Source organism: Microcebus murinus, chromosome 20 (assembly GCF_040939455.1).
Source record: "Microcebus murinus isolate Inina chromosome 20, M.murinus_Inina_mat1.0, whole genome shotgun sequence".
Classification (NCBI taxonomy): Eukaryota; Metazoa; Chordata; class Mammalia; order Primates; family Cheirogaleidae; genus Microcebus; species Microcebus murinus.
The window spans coordinates 19,874,808-19,898,487 of NC_134123.1; the positions used below are offsets into that span (position 1 = coordinate 19,874,808).

The 23,680-nt window shown below is 38.2% G+C and overlaps 1 protein-coding gene across 5 annotated transcripts in view; it reads left to right on the forward strand.

The window, feature by feature from the left end:
* Positions 1-23,680, forward strand: part of NFATC3 (nuclear factor of activated T cells 3) — a 117,678-nt gene that overhangs the window by 26,939 nt on the left and 67,059 nt on the right. For 4 of the 5 annotated variants that reach the window (XM_075995736.1, XM_012742321.3, XM_012742329.3 and 1 more), the window contains exons 2-3: positions 4,686-5,820; positions 7,925-8,087. In XM_075995736.1, coding sequence (XP_075851851.1) covers positions 4,686-5,820; positions 7,925-8,087 — 1,298 coding nt within the window. Of the gene's footprint in view, positions 1-4,685; positions 5,821-7,924; positions 8,088-23,680 lie in introns of those variants that run through there. The other variant, XM_075995737.1, reaches the window with a different exon arrangement.

Here is a 23,680-nt window from a genome sequence, read left to right on the forward strand (position 1 = left end):
TGTGAACAGTACTTTTCCTTTCTCAAGGATAAATACCTAGAAGTGGGATTGCTGGATCATATGTAAGAGTATGTTTTGTCTTAGAAGAAAGTGCTAGACTTTTTCAGAGTGGTCATCCTATTTTACATTCCCACTAATAATGTATGATTGTGCTTGTTTCCCCACATTCATGTCTATACAATGTTGTATTTATAATTTTTTCCAGTTGATGAGCTCTAAACAGTATATCAGTGTCCATTTTACATTTCTCTGTGAGTGATTTTGAGATTTTTCATAACCGCTGAGAGGCATTTTTATATCTTATTTTGTGACCAAGTCTTTTTTTTTTTTTTTTTTCATTTTCCTTTCAGGTTTTTGGTCTTTTTTCTCAATTTTTAAGACTTTTTTACATATTAGAAATGTTACCCCTTTGTCTGTGATACATGTTGCAAATACTTTCTCCTAGTTTGTCAGTTTTCTTTTGACATTATGGGTTTTATGCCTTACAGATTTTTTTATTTTTATGTAAATTCATCATTGTTTTATTTTGTCTGGATTTTGAGTGATAGAAAACCTTTCTCTGTTCCATAGTTAAGAGGACTCTATGTTTTCTACTAGTACTTGTATAGTTTCATTTGATCCTTAATCTGAGTTTGTTGGTTTTTTTTTTTTTTTTTTTTGAGATAGGGTCTCACTGTGTCACCCAGGCTGGAGTTCAGTGGCATGATCATAGCTCACTGTAACCTTGAGTTCCTGGGTTCAAGTGATCCTCCCTCCTTAGCCTCCCAAAGGGCTGGAATTATAGGCTGGAGCCGGACTGTGCCACTGTGTTTATTCTTATGTATTTTGTGAGATATAGATTAATGTTATCTTTTTCTAAATAGTCACCCAGTTATCCATTACCATTTATTAAAGAGTTCCTGTTTACCCCAGTTATTTGGAGATACCACCTTTACCAATATATGAAATTTCTATATGTAGTTGGTCTGTTTCTGGACTTTTTACTATTCTCTGGTCTCATTGTGTTTTAGTAAGACACTGTTTTATATGGAGATTTCAGAATGTGTGTTAATGTCTGGTAGGGCTAGTCTTCCTTTGTACTGGTTTTTTTTTTTTTTTTTTTTTTTTTTTTTGAGACAGAGTCTCACTTTTGTTGCCCAGGTTAGAGTGCTGTGGCATCAGCTTCGCTCACAGCAACCTCAAACTCCTGGGCTCAAGCTATACTCTTGCCTCAGCCTCCCTAGTAGCTGGGACTACAGGCATGCACCACCATGCCCGGCTAAAATATATATATATATATATATATATATAAAACACACACACATATATATATATATATGTTTAATTTCTTTCTATTTATAGTAGAGACAGGGTCTTGGTCTTGTTCAGGCTGGTTTTGAACTCCTGACCTTGAGCAATCCACCCGCCTCTGCCTCCCAGAGTACTAGGATTACAGGTGTGAGCCACCGCGCCAGGCCCTTCCTTTGTACTTTTTCACAACTCTTACATGTTTTTTTTATATGAACTTTAATGTTAATTTATCTAACTTCACAAAATAGCTTGTAGATATTTCTGTTGGGATTACATTTAATTTATAAATTAATTTAAGGAGAACCGTCATCTTTATGTTATTCAAGAACACAGATATCTTTGCATTTATTCAGTTTGACTTTTGTGTCTGTCAGCAGTGTTTTAAAATTTCCTCTTGTGGGCCGGGCGCGGTGGCTCACGCCTGTAATCCTAGCTCTCTGGGAGGCCGAGGCGGGCGGATCGCTCGAGGTCGGGAGTTCGAAACCAGCCTGAGCAAGAGTGAGACCCCGTCTCTACTATAAATAGAAAGAAACTAATTGGCCAACTAATATATATAGAAAAAATTAGCTGGGCATGGTGGCTCATGCCTGTAGTCCCAGCTACTTGGGAGGCTGAGGCAGGAGGATCGCTTGAGCCCAGGAGATTGAGGTTGCTGTGAGCTAGGCTGACGCCACGGCACTCACTCTAGCCTGGGCAACAAAGTGAGACTCTGTCTCAAAAAAAAAAAAAAAAAAAAAATTTCCTCTTGTGGTTTTTTTATGTTTCTTAGTACAGTTATTTAATCTTCTTTGTTGCTATTATCTGTGGAATTTTGTCTGCCATTATGTGTTTCATTTATTATGTATTTTCATAATAGCTGTATTGAGATGTAATTCACATACCATACAATTCACCCATTAAAGTTTACACTTCAGTGATTTTAAGTAGTATATTCACAGAATTTTGCAACCATCACTACAATTTTAGAACATTATTTTCTAAGTCAGTTATTACCCCCAAAAGAAATGGAATACCCATTAGCAGAATACTCCATTTCTTCCCAAACCCTTCCTTCTTTTTTTTTTTTTTTTTTTTTTTGGAGACAGAGTCTTGCTTTGTTGCCCAAGCTAGAGTGAGTGCTGTGACATCAGCCTAGCTCACAACAACCTCAAACTCCTGGGCTCAAGCAATCCTGCTGCCTCAGCCTCCCGAGTAGCTGGGACTACAGGCATGCACCACCATACCCGGCTAGTTTTTTCCATATATATTAGTTGGCCAGTTAATTTCTTTCTATTTATAGTAGAGACGGGGTCTCACTCTTGCTCAGACTGCTTTTGAACTCCTGACCTCAAGCAATCTACCCACCTCAGCCTCCCAGAGTGCTAGGATTACAGGCGTGAGCCACGGCTAACCCTTCCTTCTTGTTGTTATTTTCTTTAATAGTTTTTTGTTTTAGCCACATACGGGTTTTCTTTGGAGGTCTGACATCCTACTTCTGATTCAGTAAGTGGAGGAGTGAGGGAGATAGTAGTGGTTTAAAAAGGTGTTTCAGTTTATTAGGAAATATTTCAGAGTTCAAAGAAAAGTATAATATAACGTCCTCATCTTAAATTAAAAAACAGGAAAGAAAAAGGAATTGAGATATATTATGTTCTTGCTAAAGATTAGTCATTGTGTTGAGTTGCTTGTCTTACAATGGTCCTGTGTTTTTCAGATGATACCCTGTTTACCTCTGGCCAGTTTTATAGACCAGAAAAGTGAGCTTCAAGCAGGTTAAATAACTTGTGCAAGTTCATACAGCTGTAGAATGGTATAGCCAGGATTTAAACCTAGGGGGTTTTGTTTTATTGTTTTGATACAAGTGGAAACTCTTTAGTGAATATGTTCACTAACCACACAGCATCTTAAAAGTTCCAAAATTTAGGGCTTATAGAGATAGTTAAAGGATATTGGCTAATGATAGCAGCATCAGGAGCCTAAAGAAATGTACACTTTTTTCCATTGATACTAATGTAATGAAACAATATAATCTCTTTGAGTGCTTTTGAGAAGAGGCTAAAGATTTATGCTTTTCACTGTTTTATCTATGAGCAGTTTTGTCTTTGGTCTCCCAATGATTATCTCCTTGGAAAAAGTCAAGGTGTTTAACCAGCACCTTATACCAGGGTTTAGTGCCTCTGCCTTTGTGAAAATGCATAATAATCATTCCTTCTTAAAAGTGAAGTTGCAAAATACCCTTAATTGCTACAAACATTCTCAGTAGGTAATCTGGCAGGGCTTGCTTAGTGTTAAATATTCCAAGGGATGAATTTGAAAAGTTCTGTCTATATGAGGATTACTTTAATGATCAATCATAAGTTAAAAGCCCTGATGAGTTATTTTCTATAGAGGTAAAGGGACCACAAAAGTATCATATGGGTGTTGTAACCTAGTCTGCTGTGAGCAAAGATATTGTGTGTCATTTTGGAGAAAGGAGCTGTCACTGTTTAATCATAAACATTTCCTTAAAGATGCTGGATGTGGTGGCTCACACCTGTAATCCCAGGACTTTGGGTGGCCTAGGCAGGAATATCACTTGAGACCAGGTGTTTGAGACCATCATGGGCAATGTAGTGAGACCCAGTCTTTATAAAAAATATTTTCAAAAATAGCCAGGTGTGATGGCATGGGCCTGTAGTCTCAGCTACTCAGGAGGCTGAGATTGGGAGGTTCACCTCAAGGTTGCTGTGAGGTATGATACCACTGCACTACAGCCTGGGTAACAGAGTGAGACACTGTCTCAAACAGACAAAAAAAAAATTTCCTTAAGGAGAAATCTTGAATTTTACTGGAAGGAAAATGAAGCCAGGAGAAGGTAAATGATGTGACTAAGAGGACTCAGTTAATGGCAGAGGCAGACTAGATTCTAGGTCTCCTGAGTTTGAGTCTATAATCCTCTTTGTTAATAAACCTAGTATGTATACACATAACTAAAATAGCCTTTGGAAGGCTCTGTTTCATTCTTTACTTCATTTTAACCTGCAAATCCCAAATGAGGCCCAATTGATATGATTATATCATCTTATAGTGCTATGAGTATTATTTAGAATTATGGATATGATTATTTCTTTTATAAAAGCATTTATTGTTTTTAGATTATAATATTTTCTGATTATCGTTTTAGAAAATATAGAAATAAAGAAAAATGACATAATTATGTGTATAAATATGTAATAATTACATATATCTATAGAAATAGCCATATGCATTAAAAAACACATCAACTCTTTAGTGGAGCTAAAGAGATATACATTTTATGTTCCACTTTTTTCTCTCAAGATTATTATTATTATTTACTTTTCGTTTGATATTTCATACATCTAAATTTTTCTAATTTCTTATTTTGTTAATTTTTTTTTTTGCCTTCCTCCCCATAGATCTTGAGCCAGATGATTGTGCATCCATTTACATCTTTAATGTAGATCCACCTCCATCTACTTTAAACTCACCACTTTGCTTACCACATCATGGATTACCGTCTCACTCTTCTGTTTTGTCACCATCGTTTCAGCTCCAAGGTCACAAAAACTATGAAGGCACTTGTGAGATTCCTGAATCTAAGTATAGCCCATTAGGTGGTCCCAAACCCTTTGAGTGCCCAAGTATTCAAATTACATCTATCTCTCCTAACTGTCATCAAGAAATAGATGCACATGAAGATGACCCACACATAAATGATCCAGAAAGGGAATATTTGGAAAGGCCTTCTAGAGATCATCTCTATCTTCCTCTTGAGCCATCCTACCGGGAGTCTTCCCTTAGTCCTAGTCCTGCCAGCAGCATCTCTTCTAGGAGCTGGTTCTCAGATGCATCTTCTTGTGAATCTCTTTCACACATTTATGATGATGTGGACTCGGAGTTGAATGAAGCTGCGGCCCGGTTTACCCTTGGATCCCCTCTGACTTCTCCTGGTGGCTCTCCAGGAGGCTGCCCTGGAGAAGAATCCTGGCATCAACAGTATGGACTTGGACACTCCTTGTCACCTAGGCAATCTCCTTGCCATTCTCCTAGATCCAGTGTCACTGATGAGAATTGGTTGAGCCCCAGACCAGCTTCAGGACCCTCATCAAGGCCCACTTCTCCCTGTGGGAAGCGGCGGCACTCCAGTGCTGAAGTGTGTTATGCTGGGTCCCTTTCACCCCATCACTCACCCGTTCCTTCTCCTGGTCACTCCCCCAGGGGAAGTGTGACAGAAGATACCTGGCTCAATACTTCTGTCCATAGTGGATCAGGCCTTGGCCCTGTGCTTTTTCCGTTTCAGTACTGTGTAGAGACTGATATCCCTCTGAAAACAAGGAAGACTTCTGAAGATCAAGCTGCCATACTACCAGGAAAATTAGAGCTCTGTTCAGATGACCAAGGGAGTTTATCACCATCCCGGGAAACTTCATTAGATGATGCCCTTGGATCTCAGTATCCTTTAAAGAAAGATTCATCTGGTGACCAATTTCTTTCAGTTCCTTCACCCTTTACCTGGAGCAAACCAAAGCCTGGCCACACCCCTATATTTCGGTGAGTTGATGGAAATGGCTGCTGGTCATTTTTCATGCTTACGGGTCATTGGTGGAGTGTTACTATATTATCTATATGTAATGATGTGACTATTTCTCCTCCTCTTCCTTTTTTTTAGAAAAAATTTCTGCCAGACAAATAATTTAAGGTTCATATTTATTTTCATTTAAATCTTAAAAGTATTTTTAGATGGGCTAAATATAATTTTAAAAGTGTACAAGTAATGAATTATAGATAATAATAAATTACACTTAAATCCCTAGAAGGAATTTTCTTATCTAGAAAAGTTTCTTGTAAAAGGTGGATTATAGTATGACTTAAATTACTAATAAAACTAATTGGGAATAGGCTTATTTTATTTTTAAGAGCTCAACATATGATTGAAGTTTGTTGTGTTGTGGATATTGTGGCAAGCGTTTTTTCCATAATTAATTTTTTTCTTTTGATTTTATAAGTTTATGGGTTTTTTGTTATAGAGGAATTTTAAAAAATTTTAAATTTTGTCTTTTCCTTTATGGCGTTTCAGAACATAATGATTATTTTCCAAATGGCTTATCAGTTGTCAAAATGCCATTTAAAGAATCAATCTATTACTTACATTTATCCATTTAAAAGCAAAACAACAAAAAAAGAATCCAGTCTATAATTGATTAGAAAAGGCAGCTTTTATTATATATTTAAATTCCCACATGGCATTGTGTCTGTTAGGGTTTTTTTTTTTTTTTTTTAATGCTTTTCATTAGCGTGACTATTTCTGAATGCTGATCTTCAGAAAAATACAATGTGGAGTTATGGTATGGAAGACACCTTTATATCCATTGCTCTGCTTCTGAAATTTATCTTACTCTTTCTAGGGCTTTGCTTAAGCCTGCAGAACAAGTACAGAATCAAATGAGAGCTGAAGAAGTTGAGTTGTTTCAGACTAATAAAAATTAATACCTTTTTCTGTATAATGCCAATATAATAAAAAAATTAATATCTTTGAGCGTCACAGTAGAATGACTTAGAGCTAGGCTGAGGGCATTGAAAGAAGCAATGAAATAATTTAGAAATTTTATTTGACCTATAGATATATATAAGTTGTTTCTTTTCTATTCTTTTTTTTTTTTTTTTTTTTTTGAGACAGTCTCTCTCTGTCACCTGGGCTAGAGTGCCGTGGCATCAACCTAGCTCACAGCAACCTCAAAGTCCTGAGGTCAAGGGATCCTCCTGCCTCAGCCTCCTGAGTAGCTGGAACTACAGGCATGGTGACTACACCCAGCTAATTTTTCTGTTCTTTTGGTAGAGACTGGGTCTCACTCTTGCCCAGGCTGGTCTCTAATGCCTAAGCGCAAGCAATCTTCCCACCTTGGCCTCTCAGAGTGCTAGGATTATAGGCGTGAGCCACTGTGCCTGGCTCTATTCCTTATTTTTAATGTTAATATATATAAATGAACCTTTGGGCTTTTAAGGTGTTTAAATTGTCTTATTGACCAATTTTTAAAAAATAGACTTTTAGATATGCTACAGTGATGGGCTATTTTTTCAGCCGTATGTACTGAAACTAAATTTTTACCTTAGATTGCAATATATTGCTGAACATAAGCAATTTTTCAGAGATACAGGGAAAAGAGCAATCAGGAGCAAGTGGGGGAAGCAACATGTGCAATAGACTTGAGTCCCACAGATACCTGCTAGGGAGGGAGAGAGGGATACTGAGACAGAGAGAGACATTTAGATACTTGGAAAGATATCGATACACATACATGGAGATGTATAACTTTGCTTTAAGAAATTAAATTATTCTTTTGGTTATTTTTGTAATTACCTACGAATAGTTGAGAAAATAACAGTTTTACAAATTGTTAGAATTTGTCCCCTTTTCAAAAAATAAAAAGGGAAACCAAAAAATAAATAAAATAGATTTTATTATTTAGATTAAAGAATTATTTTATTAAGCACTCACCATAACAGAATTATAATTTACTAAATGAAGTTTTATTTTGGAATACTTTGTTTCAAAGATCACAGGAAGAAATGTGGGTGCTGGCAAAGAAGTGATTTGAATCACTGCTTGGCAATAATATAGCATGGTGAAATGCGTATTTGTGTGTTTTGTTTATAGCACATCTTCATTACCTCCACTAGACTGGCCTTTACCAACTCATTTTGGACAATGTGAACTGAAAATAGAAGTGCAACCTAAAACTCATCATCGAGCCCATTATGAAACTGAAGGTAGCCGAGGGGCAGTAAAAGCATCTACTGGGGGACATCCTATTGTGAAGGTATGAGACTTGGGGCTTGTTTCGCAGATACCATACACCCGTTAATGGTTAGACAGGTCTGTTCAGTTAGGTACTACAGATCCCAAAAGAGAAAACTCAAAAACTAGAGAGCCTCTTTTGTTTTGTGTGCTTGTTGTTATGGCCACACTTCTGCACTGAATTTTCTTTGCTAGGCTAAAAGATATTCTTCCTAGACTCCAGCTGAGGCAACTCTAGGGAGAGTTTACACTGGTGAGATAGCTGGGTTTTTTTGGTTGTTGTTTTGTTTTTGTTTGTTTTGGGTTTTTTTTTTTTTGAAGAGCAATTTCCAGGAAGAGATAGCTGTTTTTTTGATTAAAAAAAAAAGAGAGATTATTGTGTTTATGAATATGCTCATTTTAAATTTAAGTAATACAGAAAAGTAGAAAAAAATAAAGCAATAAATTACCCAATCTAACCCTCTTCGAAATAGTGTTAACATTTAACGTTCCAGATATTCTTTGTGTGTATATTTAGTGAAAGATTGAATAGATAACTAGAAAAATGAATGAATTTTTTAAGAGTAGGATTATACTGAACATTTTTGTAATTAAAGTATAAAATTTTTATTTGAATTTATTAGAAGAAAATAAAACTAAAGTGAAGTTTTAAAAATTATGTATTTGATATATATGAAATATGTCATATATAAAGTGGGTTTTTTTGTTTTTTTGTTTGTTTTTGAGACAGTCTAGCTTTGTTGCCCAGGCTAGAGTGAGTGCTGTGGCATCAGCCTAGCTCACAGCAACCTCAATCATCTGGGCTCAAGCAATCCTCCTGTCTCAGCCTCCCGAGTAGCTAGGACTACAGGCATGCGCCACCATGTCTGGCTTATTTTTTCTATATATATTAGTTGACCAATGAATTTCTTTCTATTTATAGTAGAGATGGGGTCTCGCTCTTGCTCAGGCTGGTTTCGAACTCCTGACTTCGAGCAATCCGCCTGCCTCGGCCTCCCAGAGTGCTAGGATTACAGGCATGAGCCACCGCTCCCGGCCTATATAAAGTTTTTAATCATAACAATATTAACTTTAATTTTACTTGAATAGTACATAGAAAAATGAAACTAAAGTAAAAGTAAGAACTGCTGAATCTTAAATACCGTTCTTCATTTTAAGAGTTCCTAAGAGATCTAAGGCCAGAAAAAGAGATTAAATAAATTATTGAGAGATTGAACTCATTGTTTCAGATTTAGATGGTATGAATTGACTCCTTGCTCTGAAAAATAAGGTGTAATTGTCTCTCGTAAACTTCCTCCCCCTTTTCTACTCTACCTCTTGAATTTTGTTGATATACTATTTTTCCTTTTCTAGCCACTCACTACCCTCCCCAAATTGTTTAGTCTTAGTCTGTATCTAGCTGGATTCAATGCTTACTACTAGTGCTTTTTTATCTATTTCATTGTTAGATTTTTTTTGTTGTTTTTTGTTTAAGGAGGGCTTTGGATTCTATATTCCTTGGATTCTTTGAGGTTTGAGAATGTCTGTTTGTTGCATTTTATATACTCAAACATCAGAATGGCTATATATAATAATCTTGAGTCACCTATTTTTCTCTTTCAGAACTGCATAGAAATTTTTTCTTGTTGTCTTATGGCATTGAGTATAGTAGTAGAGAAACAAATTATACGGAAGTGATTTTCAACAGATACAATTTATGAATGGTCATATTTTATCTGAGCCATGCTTTTATGATTATTTTATAAACGTATTTCATAGTTCTTTTTTTCTTTTTTCAAGACAGAGTCTTACTCTGTTGCCAGGGCTAGAGTGCCGTGGCGTCAGCCTAGCTCACAGCAACCTCAAACTCCTGGGCTCAAGTGATCCTCCTACCTCAGCCTCCCAAGTAGCTGGGACTACAGGCATGCGCCACCATGCCCGGCTAATTTTTTCTGTTTTTAGTTGTTTGGTTAATTTCTTTCTATTTTTAGTAGAGATGGGGTCTCGCTCTTGTTCAGGCTGGTCTCGAACTCCTGAGCTCAAATAATCTGCCCACCTCAGCCTCCCAGAGTACTAGGGTTACAGGCGTGAGCCACCGTGCCCGGTCGATATTTCGTAGTTCTTTACAAAGATTTACATTTTAGATGGGTTTTACCATGATCTGTAGTAAGAAATGTCAGGAAATCAACACATAGGAATTTTGCCATTTGTTATTAGAGTCATATGTGTGTGTATATATATATATATATATATATATATATTTAGACAGAGTCTCACTTTGTTGCCTGGGCTAGAGTGCCGTGGGGTCAGCCTAGCTCACAGCAACCTCAAACTCCTGGGCTCCAGTAATCCTTCTGCCTCGGCCCCCCAAGTATCTTGGATTACAGGCACATGGCACCATACCCGGCTAATTTTTTCTATATATATTTTTAGTTGTCCAGCTAATTTCTTTTTTTTTTTTTTTTTTTTTTGCAACAGAGTCTTACTCTGTTGCCCGGGCTAGAGTGATGTGGGGTCTGCCTAGCTCACAGCAACCTCAAACTCCTGGGCTCAAGCAATCCTTCTGCCTCAGCCTCCCTAGTAGCTAGGAGGGACTACAGGCATGCACCACCATGCCTAGCTAATTTTTTCTCTATATATTTTTAGTTGGCCAATTAATTTCTTTCTATTTTAAGTAGAGACAGAGTCTTACTCATGCTCCGGCTGGTTTCGAACTCCTGACCTTGAGCTGTCCTCCTGCCAGAGTGCTAAGATTACAGGCGTGAGCCACTGCGCCTGGCCCCATATTTTGTTTTTATTTATTTATTTATTTTTTTTGGAAAGAAAGGTGATGCTGACATATTTTGTTTTTAAATGAGTTTATTTCAGTTTGATTAAGGAAGCAAGTTCTTTGCTCAGTTTCCTGTCTCTTTGACTTTACCTTCCAGGGGAGAAATTCTTTACAAGTACATAAATGAAAAGTGTTTTGGGGTCCACATGATTTGTTTCCACAGTTCTCCTTTAATTAAAAACTGAGCTGGGTCAGGCGTGGAAGCTCATACTTGTAATCCTAGTAGCTTGGGAACCCAAGGTAGAAGGATTGTTTGAGGCTTGGAGTTTGAAATCAGACTGGGCATCATAACAGGACCCTGTCTCTACAAAAAATGTTTTAAAAATTCTCTGAGCCCTTTTCCGCCTCTGCAAAACCTGGGAGGTCCCCGCCTGGCCGAAAACGACGGATCTCATCATCCTATTCCCTTCTGTGTTCCCTGTCCTCAATTCCCCTCAATAAAGTGGTTTGACCTCAAAAAAATAAATAAATAAAATTAGCTGACAGTAGTGACACATGCATGTAGTCCTAGCCACTTGGGAAGATGAGGTGGGAGGATTGCTTGAGCCCAGGAGTTCAAAGTTACAGTGGGATATAATCGCGTCAGTGCACCCCAGCATGGGCAACAGAGCTAGATCTTGTCTGTTAACAATAACAAAAAAAAATGAGCTGGACACTGTGGTACCTGCCTGTAGTCCTAGCTACTGAGGATGTAGTGTGCAGTGATCATGCCCGAGAATAGCCACTGCACTCCTCCCTAGGCAACATAGCGAGACCCGTCTCTTAAAATAAAAACCAAAGAAACAACTGATTCCCTTCTCAAGGGGAGATTAACACTTCTGGTGTCATCAATATTTTTATATTCTTGTGAGTGACTCTTATTTCTTGTTGCTTGAAGAATTATTTTATAATACTTGAAATGAATTAACTTGACCACAGTATGTCTGGATGCTGCTGGTTCTTTGTTAGTCCTTCCCAGTACTTAAGATGTTCTCTTTCAGTCTGAGATTCTTTCTTCTTTCATGCCAGAAAATTTTTCTATATTGTGTATTTCTTGTTCCATTTGTTTTGTCATTTACTTCAGTGGCTCTAATTATTATTCAGATGTTTACTTGTCTTTGTCCTCTATATCTGTATTCTTTTCTCTGGATGCTTTAATATCTTTTCTTATTATTTATTGTGATTTTTTTTTTAGCCTTACTTCCCATGTTATTGAATGATTATTGCTTGGTGCTTCTAATTTATTATTAAATCTGCAGTTATGTTTTGAATTTCAATTTAATTCTTTGGCTCCATTTTCTACTCATTTGATATTTTATTATTATATTTGCTCTCTTGATTTCTTAAATTTATATTCTTAAATTTTTTAGTGTGGCACACTCATAAGCACTGAATTCCTGGGCTCTGTGTGTGTGTTTTTAGTTTTTTTTTTTTTTTTTTTTTTTTAGACAGAGTCTCACTTTGTTGCCCAGGCTAGAGTGAGTGCCGTGGCATCAGCCTAGCTCACAGCAACCTCAATCTCCTGGGCTCAAGCAATCCTGCTGCCTCAGCCTCCCAAGTAGCTAGGACTACAGGCATGTGCCACCATGTCCAGCTAATTTTTTCTGTATATATATTAGTTGGCCAATTAGTTTCTTTCTATTTATAGTAGAGACGGGGTCTCGCTCTTGCTCAGGCTGATTTTGAACTGCTGACCTTGAGCAGTCCGCCTGCCTCGGCCTCCCAGAGTGCTAGGATTACAGGCGTGAGCCACCTCCCCCGGCCCTGTTTTTAGCTTTTGAAAGGAGTTTTTTCCTTTTAATTATGTTCTTTAAATGCATTTTTGTGTAATTTGTTACTTTATTCATTAAATAAAAACAAAACCAAAAAATCTATATTATGATGGCCTAATTGCCATGCCTTTTGTCTCCATTTTGTTTGACAGCCTTGGTCTAATAGCCAGCTGGGCTTGGGGTAAAGAGGTAGAAAATTAGATTAGGATAGTCCTTGTTGGGTTTGGCTAAAGAAAGTAGACAATATTATGCATTACAGCCTACTGTAAGCATTTCCGTGTATGTTATATTTTCATGAGTGTGGCTTGTTCCCCTAGTACAATACAGAGTTCTGGAAGATAGTGAGTAAGCCCTAGTGACCCTTATTCTGTCTCTGTCAAAGAGTCTGGAGCAGAATGTAGGATCATTTATATATTTACCAAAAATTCTATTTTAATCTGCATACTTAGGTTATAGGATTTCTTCACTTCCAATTTGTTTTTTTCTTTCTTTTAAAAACATTTTTTTTTTTTTTTAGACAGAGTCTCGCTTGTTGCCCAGGCTATAGTGAGTGCCGTGGCGTCAGCTTAGCTCACAGCAACCTCAAACTCCTGGGCTCAAGTAATCCTTCTGCCTCAGCCTCCCGAGTAGCTGGGACTACAGGCATGTGCCACCATGCCCGGCTAATTTATATATATATATATATTAGTTGGCCAATTAATTTCTATTTTTATAGTAGAGACGGGGTCTCGCTTGTGCTCAGGCTGGTTTCGAACTCCTGACCTCGAGCAATCCGCCCGCCTCGGCCTCCCAGAGTGCTAGGATTACAGGCGTGAGCCACCTCGCCCGCCCTAAAAACATTTTTTTAATTGACAGATAAAGTTGTGTGTATTTACCGTGTATAACCTATTGTTTTTAAGTATATATACATTGTAGAATGACTAAATCTAGCTAATTAGCATATGTATTACTTCACATAGCTATAATTTTGTGGTGAGAACACTTAATATCCACTCTCTTAGCATTTTTCAATAATATGGTATATTGTTTACTGTAGCTGCCATGTTTTACAATGGTTATCTTGAACTTATTCCTCCTAACTAAAATTTTGTATCCTTTGAACAACATTTCCCCAACAGTCTCAGCCTCTGATAACCACCATTGTATTCTCTACTTCTATGAGGTCAACTTTTTGTAGATTCCACATATAGATGAGATATTGTGGTATTTGTCTTTTTATCCTTGGCTTATTTCACTAATATAATGTCCTTGAGGTTTATCCATATTGTCACAAATTACAGGATTTTCTTCTTTCTTATGATGTAATAGTATTCCATTGTGTATATATACCACATTTTCTTCATCTATTCATCTATTGATGGACACTTAAGTTGATTCCATATTATGGCTATTGTGAATAGTGCTGTAAAAAACAAGGCTGTACAGATATCTCTTTAACATACTGATTTCATTTCCTTTGGATATATACCCAGTAGTGGGATTGCTGGAGCATATAATAGTTCTATTTTTAATTGTTTGAGGAACCTTCATTCTGTTTTCAATGATAGCTATACTAATATATATTTCTACAGTGGTGTTCCAGGGTTCCCTTTTCTCTACATCCTTGCCAACACTTATTATCTTTTGTCTTTTTGGTAATAGCTATTCTAACAAGTATGAGATGGTATCTCATTGTAGTTTTAATTTGCATTTCCCTGATGATTAGTGCTCTTAAGCATTTTTTCATATACCTGTTAACCATTTGTATGTTTTGTGTTGAGAAATGTCTGTTCAGGTCCTTTTTCCTTTTTGAGACAGGGTCTCCCTTTGTCACCTGGGCTAGAGTGCAGTGGCACATTCATAGCTCACTGGAACCTCAAACTCTTGGGCTCAGGTGATCCTTCTGGCGCAGTCTCCCGAGTAGCTAGGACTACACAAACATACACACACACACACACACATATATGTATCTTATAGCACCACACTACCCAAACCAATCTAAAGATTCAGTACAACCCCTATCAAAATATTGATGACATTCTTCACAGAAATAGAAAAAGCATTCCTAAAATGGAACCCCAAAAGACCCTGTGAATAGCCAAACCATTACTGAGCAAAAAGAACAAAAGTGGAGATATCACATCATACTACCTGACTTCATAATATACTACAAAGTGATAGTAAACAAAACAGTATGGTATTGTTATAAAAACAGGCACATACATGCCTGTAGTCCCAGCTACCCAGAAGGTGGGAGAATCACTTGAGCCCAGGAGTTTGAGGCTGCAGTGAACAGTGATGGCACCGCTGCACTTCAGCCTGGGCAGCAGAGCAAGACTCTGTCTCTACAAAATGATAATAATGAAATAAAAATAAGTAAATTAGGCCGGGCGCGGTGGCTCACGCCTGTAATCCTAGCACTCTGGGAGGCTGAGGCGGGTGGATTGCTCAAGGTCAGGAGTTCAAAACCAGCCTGAGCGAGACCCTGTCTCTACCATAAAAAAATAGAAAGAAATTAATTGGCCAACTAATATATATATATATATAAAAATCAGCCGGGCATGGTGGCTTGTGCCTGTAGTCCCAGCTACTTGGGAGGCTGAGGCAGGAGGATGGCTTGAGCCCAGGAGTTTGAGGTTGCTGTGAGCTAGGCTGACGCCACGGCACTCACTCTAGCCTAGGCAAGAAAGCTAGACTCTGTCTCAAAAAAAAAAAAAAAAAAAAATAAGTAAATTGAACTGATAGATGAGAAAGATATATAGTCTCATTTCCTTTTGTAGTTTATTGTTAGGGACTGTAGAATTGTGTAGCAATGTTAAGAATATCTTTCCAAGTTCCCAGTGATTTTTTGGGGGTTTTACATATTCACAATGTTTTTATGTTGGGGAAGGAGGGTAGACTCCGTAGTGTCTTTAGAACGCACAAGTGAAAAATAGATGCAATTTAGTCTAAAACAAAACCAAATTGTGTACTTTTGCTGGGAAATTAATCTTTAATGACTTTAATGTAGTCTTTAATGAGAATTTAATCAGATTATTTTACTTTTACTATTTATCCAAATATAGGAGAATTGTCTATTTCATTAAGGAGTCAATAGATCTTATTGGAATTCTCTGATAAAACACACATTTTGTATTACTAGGATTGGAAGAGAATTTTGTAGGTCTTAGGTTTCTGAATTTTGTTTTACATGATTTGGGGTGGTGGGGCAGGGTCTCACTCTGTCTTCCAGGCTAGAGTACAGTGGTGGGATCAGCCTCCTGAGTAATTAGGACTACAGGAATGCACCATCACACCCACCTAATTTTTAAATATTTTTTTAGGCTGGGCTCAGTGGCTCACGCCTGTAATCCTAGCACTCTGGTGGCCAACACAGAAGGATCCATTGAGCTCAGCAGTTCGAGACCAGCCTGAGTAAGAGCAAGATCCTGTCTCTACTAAATATAGAAAAAAATAAAATAAATAAAATTTGTTTTAGAGACAGGGTCTTGCTGGTGTCGAACTATCGCTCAGGCTAGAGTGCAGTGGTACAATCATAGCTCACTGTAACATCTCTAACTCCTGGACTCAAGTGATCCTCTTGCCTCAGCACCCTGAGTAGCAGGGACTACAGGCCTGTGCCAACACGTCCCGCTAATTTTTTTCTTTTTTGTAGAAACTGGGTCTGTTGCCCAGGCTGGTCTCATACTCCTGGCCTCAAGCTATCCTCCCACCCAGCTTCCCAAAGTCCTGGGATTACAAGCGTGAGCCACTGCACCGACAATGATAAGTTTTATTGAGGCATAAATATTTTTTGTCTTGCCCCAAAAGTTACTGAAATTTGAAAAATGAAGTTTGTAGTGTTGTTTCATTTTTAGACTTTGTATTTTATCATATACCACTAAGATCCATTTCCAGGTGATGATTATTTCTTTATACAATGTTGCTATATACACATTTTCCAGTTTTGAGCAATTTATGTTGTAAAAATTTAATTTTCGCCAGGTGCGGTGGCTCACGCCTGTAATCCTAGCACGCTGGAAGGCCAGGGCGGGAGGATTGCTCAAGATCAGGAGTTCAAAACCAGCCTGAGCAAGAGCAAGTCCCTGTCTTTACTAAAAATAGAAAGAAATTAATTGGCCAACTAAAAATATATAGAGAAAAAATTAGCCGGGCATGGTGGCACATGCCTGTAGTCCCAGCTACTCTGGAGGCTGAGGCAGGGGGATCGCTTGAGCTCCAGGAGTTTGAGGTTGCTGTGAGCTAGGCTGATGCCATAGCACTCTAACCTGGGCAACAGAGTGAGACTCTATCAAAAAATAAAAAAAAATTTAATTTTGCATTTTTAGTAGTATCTCTACAATGTATTGTCATGCCTAGCGTACCATAGTATGATGGTAGTTCACTGCAACCTCTAACTTCCTGAGCAGCTAGGACTATAGACAGACACCACCATGCCCAGCTAATTTTTTCTCAGCTTGGTCTCAAACTCCTGGTATCAAGCAATCCTTTCTCCCTAGTCTTACAGAGTACTGGGATTACAGGTGTGGAACACCAAGACTGGCCCATCATGTTTCTAGTATATTCAGATTCCCTGCCCCCAAGTAATTTTTAGCAGAACTGGTAATAGAACTCCTTTTATTGAAGTTGCTGTAGTCTGTCCTGTAGTGACCTTCAGGCTTTAACCCTCCAGCTTTAGTTAAATTAAGCAGGCACAGACCTTTGCTATGGAAACAATATAGAAACATAACAAACAACTTGGCTTACTTTCTCCTACAAAGCAAGAGGGTGGCCTGAAGAGAAGGATACTGATAGATACTAGATGGAAGTTTTTAGAATATATTGTTAACAGTAGTAATAATTTGTTTATTGCTTGTAACCTAAATGCTCCTCTGGAAATGAGATAAGATGGTAGTCTCATTAGTTTATTTGATCTTCCCTTAAAATCCCTGAGATGGCAAAGGAGTAGCCCTATTTTTCTTTTTTCTTTGAGACAAGAGTCTTACTTTGTTGCCCAGGCTAGAGTGAGTGCCGTGACGTCAGCCTAGCTCACAGCAACCTCAATCTTCTGAGCTCAAGCAATCCTACTGCCTCAGCCTCCCGAGTAGCTGAGACTACACGCATGTGCCACCATGCCCGGCTAATTTTTTATATATATATTTTTTAGTTGGTCAATTAATTTCTTTCTATTTTTGGTAGAGACGGGGTCTCACTCAGGCTGCTTTTGAATTCCTGACCTTGACCTCCTGCCTCACCTCCCAGAATGCTAGTATTATAGGGGTCAGCCACCATGCCCAGCCCCTATTTTTCTTATATTATAGTGTATACATTTGGAGCAGATGTTGGCTGAAATATATTCCCTTTGAAATCTTATATGCATGGTTACCTTCCCCAACTTGTTTATTTTATCAAAGTATAAAGGATAGATGACTTTTGTCTTTGCCAAGCTGATATAAATGTGTGTCATCTAATAAGACTAAGATTCTTTGGTACGTAGTACTTACCAGTATACTATGTGATGTTTGGATAACATAATATGTATTAATAGCAATAAAATTTTTAATTTGTATTTTCTATCTTTTTGTCTTTCTTTCTTATTTTCTTTCCTTCCTTTCTTCTTTTCTTCCTGCTTTCCTTTTTTCTGATGGTGTCTTACTCTTTCACCCAGGCTGGAGTGCAGTGTCATAATCATAGCTCACTATAACCTCAAACTCCAGAGCTAAAGTGATCTTGCCTCAGCCTTCCAGGTAGCTGGGATCGTGCCCAGCTTGTATTTTCTATCTTAGATTTAACTACTTCATTTTGATCAGATACTTTATTGTCTATAATTCTCTTTTTTGTTTGTTTGTTTTTTTGTTTTTTTTTGAGACAGAGTCTCCCTTTGTTGCCCAGGCTAGAGTGAGTGCCGTGGCATCAGCCTAGCTCACAGCAACCTCAAACTCCGGGGCTCAAGCGATACTACTGCCTCAGCCTCCAGAGTAGCTGGGACTACAGGCATGTGCCACCATGCCCTGCTAATTTTTTATATATATATATCAGTTGGCCAATTAAATTCTTTCTATTTATAGTAGAGACCGGGTCTCGCTCTTGCTCAGGCTGGTTTTGAACTCCTGACCTTGAGCAATCCACACACCTCGGCCTCCCAGAGAGCTAGGATTACAGGCGTGAGCCACCGCGCCTGGCCTCTCAGGCTGGTTTTGAACTCCTGACCTCGAGCAATCCGTCCGCCTCGGCCTCCCATATAATTCTTTTTGTTTTTAAATACTGTATTGACTAACTTCATGAATTACTTTGCTTCACTGAATTGTACTTTCTTATTCCAAAAGTTATTCATTCAAGGATGTTTGAAGGTTTGTAATGTGCTAGGTACTCTACTAGGCTCTGGAGATAACAAGATGGATGCTGTCATCTTCACGGTACTTAAAGGCAAATTGTAAAAGTTGTTGCTGTTACTTTCTCCACTAGATGTACAGTTGGTTCCATAGAATAATTTGTTCAATCTAGGATTAGACATAAAAGAGCAACAGGTATATAGCAGAAAGGAATGGCTAATTGCTTAATAGCCATAAGTCATTGTTAGCTTGAGATTGTTCATGTAAACTGGGAAAAAATGACACGTACTCCATAGGAGTTTTAGTATTCAGTGAGCTAATTTAGTTAAAGCAAAGTAGGTAACCACTGTCTGCCTTTACTTTTTCACCTTTGTGTGTTTGTTTATTTTTTGAGACAGAGTCTCACTCTGTTGCCGTGCTAGAGTGCTGTGGTATCAGCCTAGCTTACAGCAGCCTCAAATTCCTGGGCTCAAGCAATCCTCCTGCCTCAGCCTCCTGAGTAGCTGGGACTACAGGCATGTGCCACCATGCCCAGCTAGTTTTTTTCTATTTTTTTTTTTTTTTGGGTAGAGACTCGGGGTCTCGCTCTTGCTCAGGCTAGTCTGGAACTCCTGAGCGCAAACCAGCCACCCGCCTTGGCCTCCCAGAATGCTACGATTACAGGCGTGAGCCACCGAGCTCGGCCAGGATTCTTTATTATAATTCATACTGCAGAAACAATTCAAGATTCAAGAAAGATGATAAATTAGGCTGGGCACGGTGGCTCACGCCTGTAATCCTAGCACTCTGGGAGGCTGAGGTGGGAGGATCGCTCAAGGTCAAGAGTTCTAAACCAGCCTGAACAAGAGCAAGACCCTGTTTCTACTAAAAATAGAAAGAAATTAATTGGATAACTAAAAATATATAGAGAAAAAATTAGCTGGGCATGGTCACGCATGCCTGTAGTCCCAGCTACTTGGGAGGCTGAAGCAGAAGGATTACTAGAGCCCAGGAGTTTGAGGTTGCTGTGAGCTAGGCTCCACAGCATTCTAGCCCGAGCAACAGAGTGAGACGCTGTCTCAACAAAGAAAAGAAAGATGACAGGCCGGGCGCGGTGGCTCACGCCTGTAATCCTAGCTCTCTGGGAGGCCGAGGCGGGCGGATTGCTCGAGGTCGGGAGTTCGAAACTAGCCTGAGCAAGAGCGAGACCCCGTCTCTACTATAAATAGAAAGAAACTAATTGGCCAACTAATATATATAGAAAAAAATTAGCCGGGCATGGTGGCTTATGCCTGTAGTCCCAGCTACTTGGGAGGCTGAGACAGAAGGATCACTTGAGCCCAGGAGTTTGAGGTTGCTGTGAGCTAGGCTGACGCCACGGCACTCACTCTAGCCTAGGCAACAAAGTGAGACTCTGTCTCAAAAAAAAAAAAAAAAAAGAAAAGAAAGATGACAAATCATAATTCCAAATATCCTTCTTACAGGATATAAGTAAAATATATAGGAAAGGAAACAAATGGCTAATAAATAAATAGAAAAATGCTCAGTAACCTATTTTAACCTATCAAAATAGCAAAGAACAGAAAAGTGATAATAGCCTATGCAGACAATTGTCTTTCCCCTCTTGTGGCTATTTATATGATTTGTTCATTTTTTCTTTGTATTTTGGTGGTGTTAATTTGTATCAGCCCTTTATATATATTAAGGATAATAACCTTTGTCTTACAAGTTGTAAATACATTTTTCAATTTATCACTGATTCTGGATCTCAGTTTCAGCTCAAGAAGAAACCATTTTTATCTCTTATTGCTGTTTCTTCTGGAATTTACTTCCATATTTCTAAAAAGCAGGTTTATATTGCTATTTCATGTATTTTTTCCAAGGTTAGATGTATTATCTTTTGATTATCTACCATGAAAGAGGCTGGCTCTTATGTAACACATACACCTTTTCCTTCCTGCCCCATTGTCTCAGTAAAGCTATACTTCTTTTTAAGTTAAATCAATGTTCAATGTTTGCATTATAAATATGTGCATGCTCTTACAGCTGAATCTTGTAGTGTATTTTAATTACATTTCCTTTTCCATACAACTTTTTGGTTGGCTAGAGTTAATAACTGCCTTTTTAGTATTTTTTTTTTTTCATCCAAAGAAAGCCGAAGTAGCCTTTTATACTAGGCTTAGGTTTGGTTGCACATAACAAAAATCTAAAGTAAAAGTAACTTTTTTTTTTTTTTTTTGAGACAGAGTCTCGCTTTGTTGCCTAGGCTAGAGTGAGTGCCATGGCGTCAGCCTAGCTCACAGCAACCTCAAACTCCTGGGCTCAGGCAATCCTGCTGCCTCAGCCTCCTGAGTACCTGGGACTACAGGCATGTGCCACCATGCCCGGCTAATTTTTTCTATATATATTAGTTGTACAATTAAATTCTTTCTATTTTTAGTAGAGATGGGGGTCTCGCTCTTGCTCAGGCTGGTTTTGAACTCCTGACCTTGAGCGATTCGCCCGCCTCGGCCTCCCAGAGTGCTAGGATTACTGGCGTGAGCCACCGCGCCTGGCCTAAAAGTAACTTTTAAACATGTTAAATGTAAAGTTTATTTCTCAGTATCTGAAGGTCTTTTCTGTTGGACTAATGAATTTGTCTAAAGTAAATCTTCCAGTCTTCTGTCTAGAGAGCATAAACCTATTGTAAGCATTGTAGGAATTAAGAAAATAGGCCAGAGGCCTCACTATTCAGTATGAAGACTTTGATTATGCCTCTCCTTCCACCTTTACCCCATTTTGAGTACAGTCTATTAAGCCTTGCCTTGAGCTCTTCCAGTATCTGCAACCTCTATTTCATTCTCTCTAAAGAGTGAATCACCAATATCCTCTTAGAGTAAGACAGAGGTTATTACTTGGCTGTACCACACAACAAAGAAAAATAAGAGAAAGCTAACTGCTTCTTTGTAGACTTTCATCCAACCCTTCCATTTTCAGTCTGACCTTATATCCCACTTTCAGAGATAACCAGTGCCTCAAATTTCTGAGACTTTCCAGGGTTCTTGATGCAAAATGACTTGTGCTCCTTACTGGTTATTTCTTCCCATTAAGCTGGCTTAAGTTGCAGCTGTCTTACATTTAGTAAACACATGTTCAATTTATTACATTTAACTGGAAGGTACAGTTTTCTATAAATATTTTAATATTTATACAGTCAAGCAATCCATCAGTATTTTCATTTGTGATTCTTTTACATGTTTTAGTATAGCAAATTGATAAGTTTTAAAGCTTTAATTAATTGGAAATTATTTCATAAAAATATAAAATGTCAACATGATCACAATAACAAAAACAAAGCCTAAATAAATAACTAAAAAAAAATTGGAATTGCATGGGTATGTATTATATGCATATATGCACACAGATGAAGTCTAGCAATTATTCTCTTTTGGTTTATATGGCAGCAGATGGAGTAAGTGATAATGCTGCATGACATTCATCCACAGTTAAACACAGGTGAGACTGGGCTTGGTGGCTCACACCTGTAGTCCTAGCACTCTAGGAGGCTGAGGCAGGGGCATCACTTGAGCCCAGAAGTTTGAGGTTTCTGTGAGCTAGGCTGATGCCATGGCACTCTAGCCTGGGCAACAACAGAATGAGACTCTCTTAAAAAAAAAAAAAAAAGAAGAAATTTTGCCTGCTATAAAAAATTGTCATAAACCTTTGGTGATTGTACCCCTATGTCTTTGTGCCTCTTTAGTTGCAAATCTTCTGGACCAGTGATTCTCAATAAATATTTTGTACTTTATTAACTTGAAATAGAAATTCGAAGATAATATAATTGACTGCATATATAATTTTTTTGTTTGGTTGGGGGTTTTGTTGTTATTTGGAGACAGGGTCTTGCTCTGTCTTTCAGGCTAGAGTACAGTGGCGTCATCGTAGCTCACTGCAACCTCAAACGTTTGGACTAGAGCAATCCTCTTGCCTCAGCTTCCCAAGTAGCTAGGACTAGAGGTCCAGGCCACCACTCTTGGCTAATTGTTCTATTTTTTGTAGAGATGGGGTCTTACTGTGTTGTTCAGGCTGGTCTCTAGCTCCTGGCTTCAAGTGATCTTCCTGCCTCAGCCTCCCAAACTGCGAATATTATAGGTGTGAGCCATCATGCCCAGCCTGTTATATCGACATTCTTAAAATTATATGTGTAGGGCCGGGTGTGGTGGCCTGCACCTATAGTGCTATTTCAGCTATTTGGGAGGCTGAGGCAGGAGTATCACTCCAGCCCAGGAGTATATATGTATGTATGTATGTATATATGTATTTATTTATCTAAAGACAAAGTCTTGCTTTGTCTGCCTGGGCTAGAGTGCCGTGGCATCAGCTTAGCTCACAGCAACCTCAAATTGAGTTTGCTTTTACTTTGGATTACTCAGACTGAGTTTGAGGTTGCTGTGAGCTAAGCTGATGCCACGACAGTGTAGCCTGGGGAGATAGAGCAAGACCCTGTCTCCAAAAAAAAAAAAATATATATATATATATAGACTGAAATATTAAGAGGAAATCAATAAACTATATTTAAAAAATATGTTTGTCTCTCTGAACGTATTCTGGTTTTGGGAGGGGCTGCCTGATTTTTTTTTTTTTTTAAGTATGTTTCAAAATGAAAAGGCTTGGTAATGACTGTAGATGACACAATAAAGTAATTATTTATACCTCAGTATCAATGTGAGTGTTGCAGGTACACAGGTAGGTGTGTTGATCAACAATCTAAATTCCATGAATGGCATTATTGGCAATGATATGATTT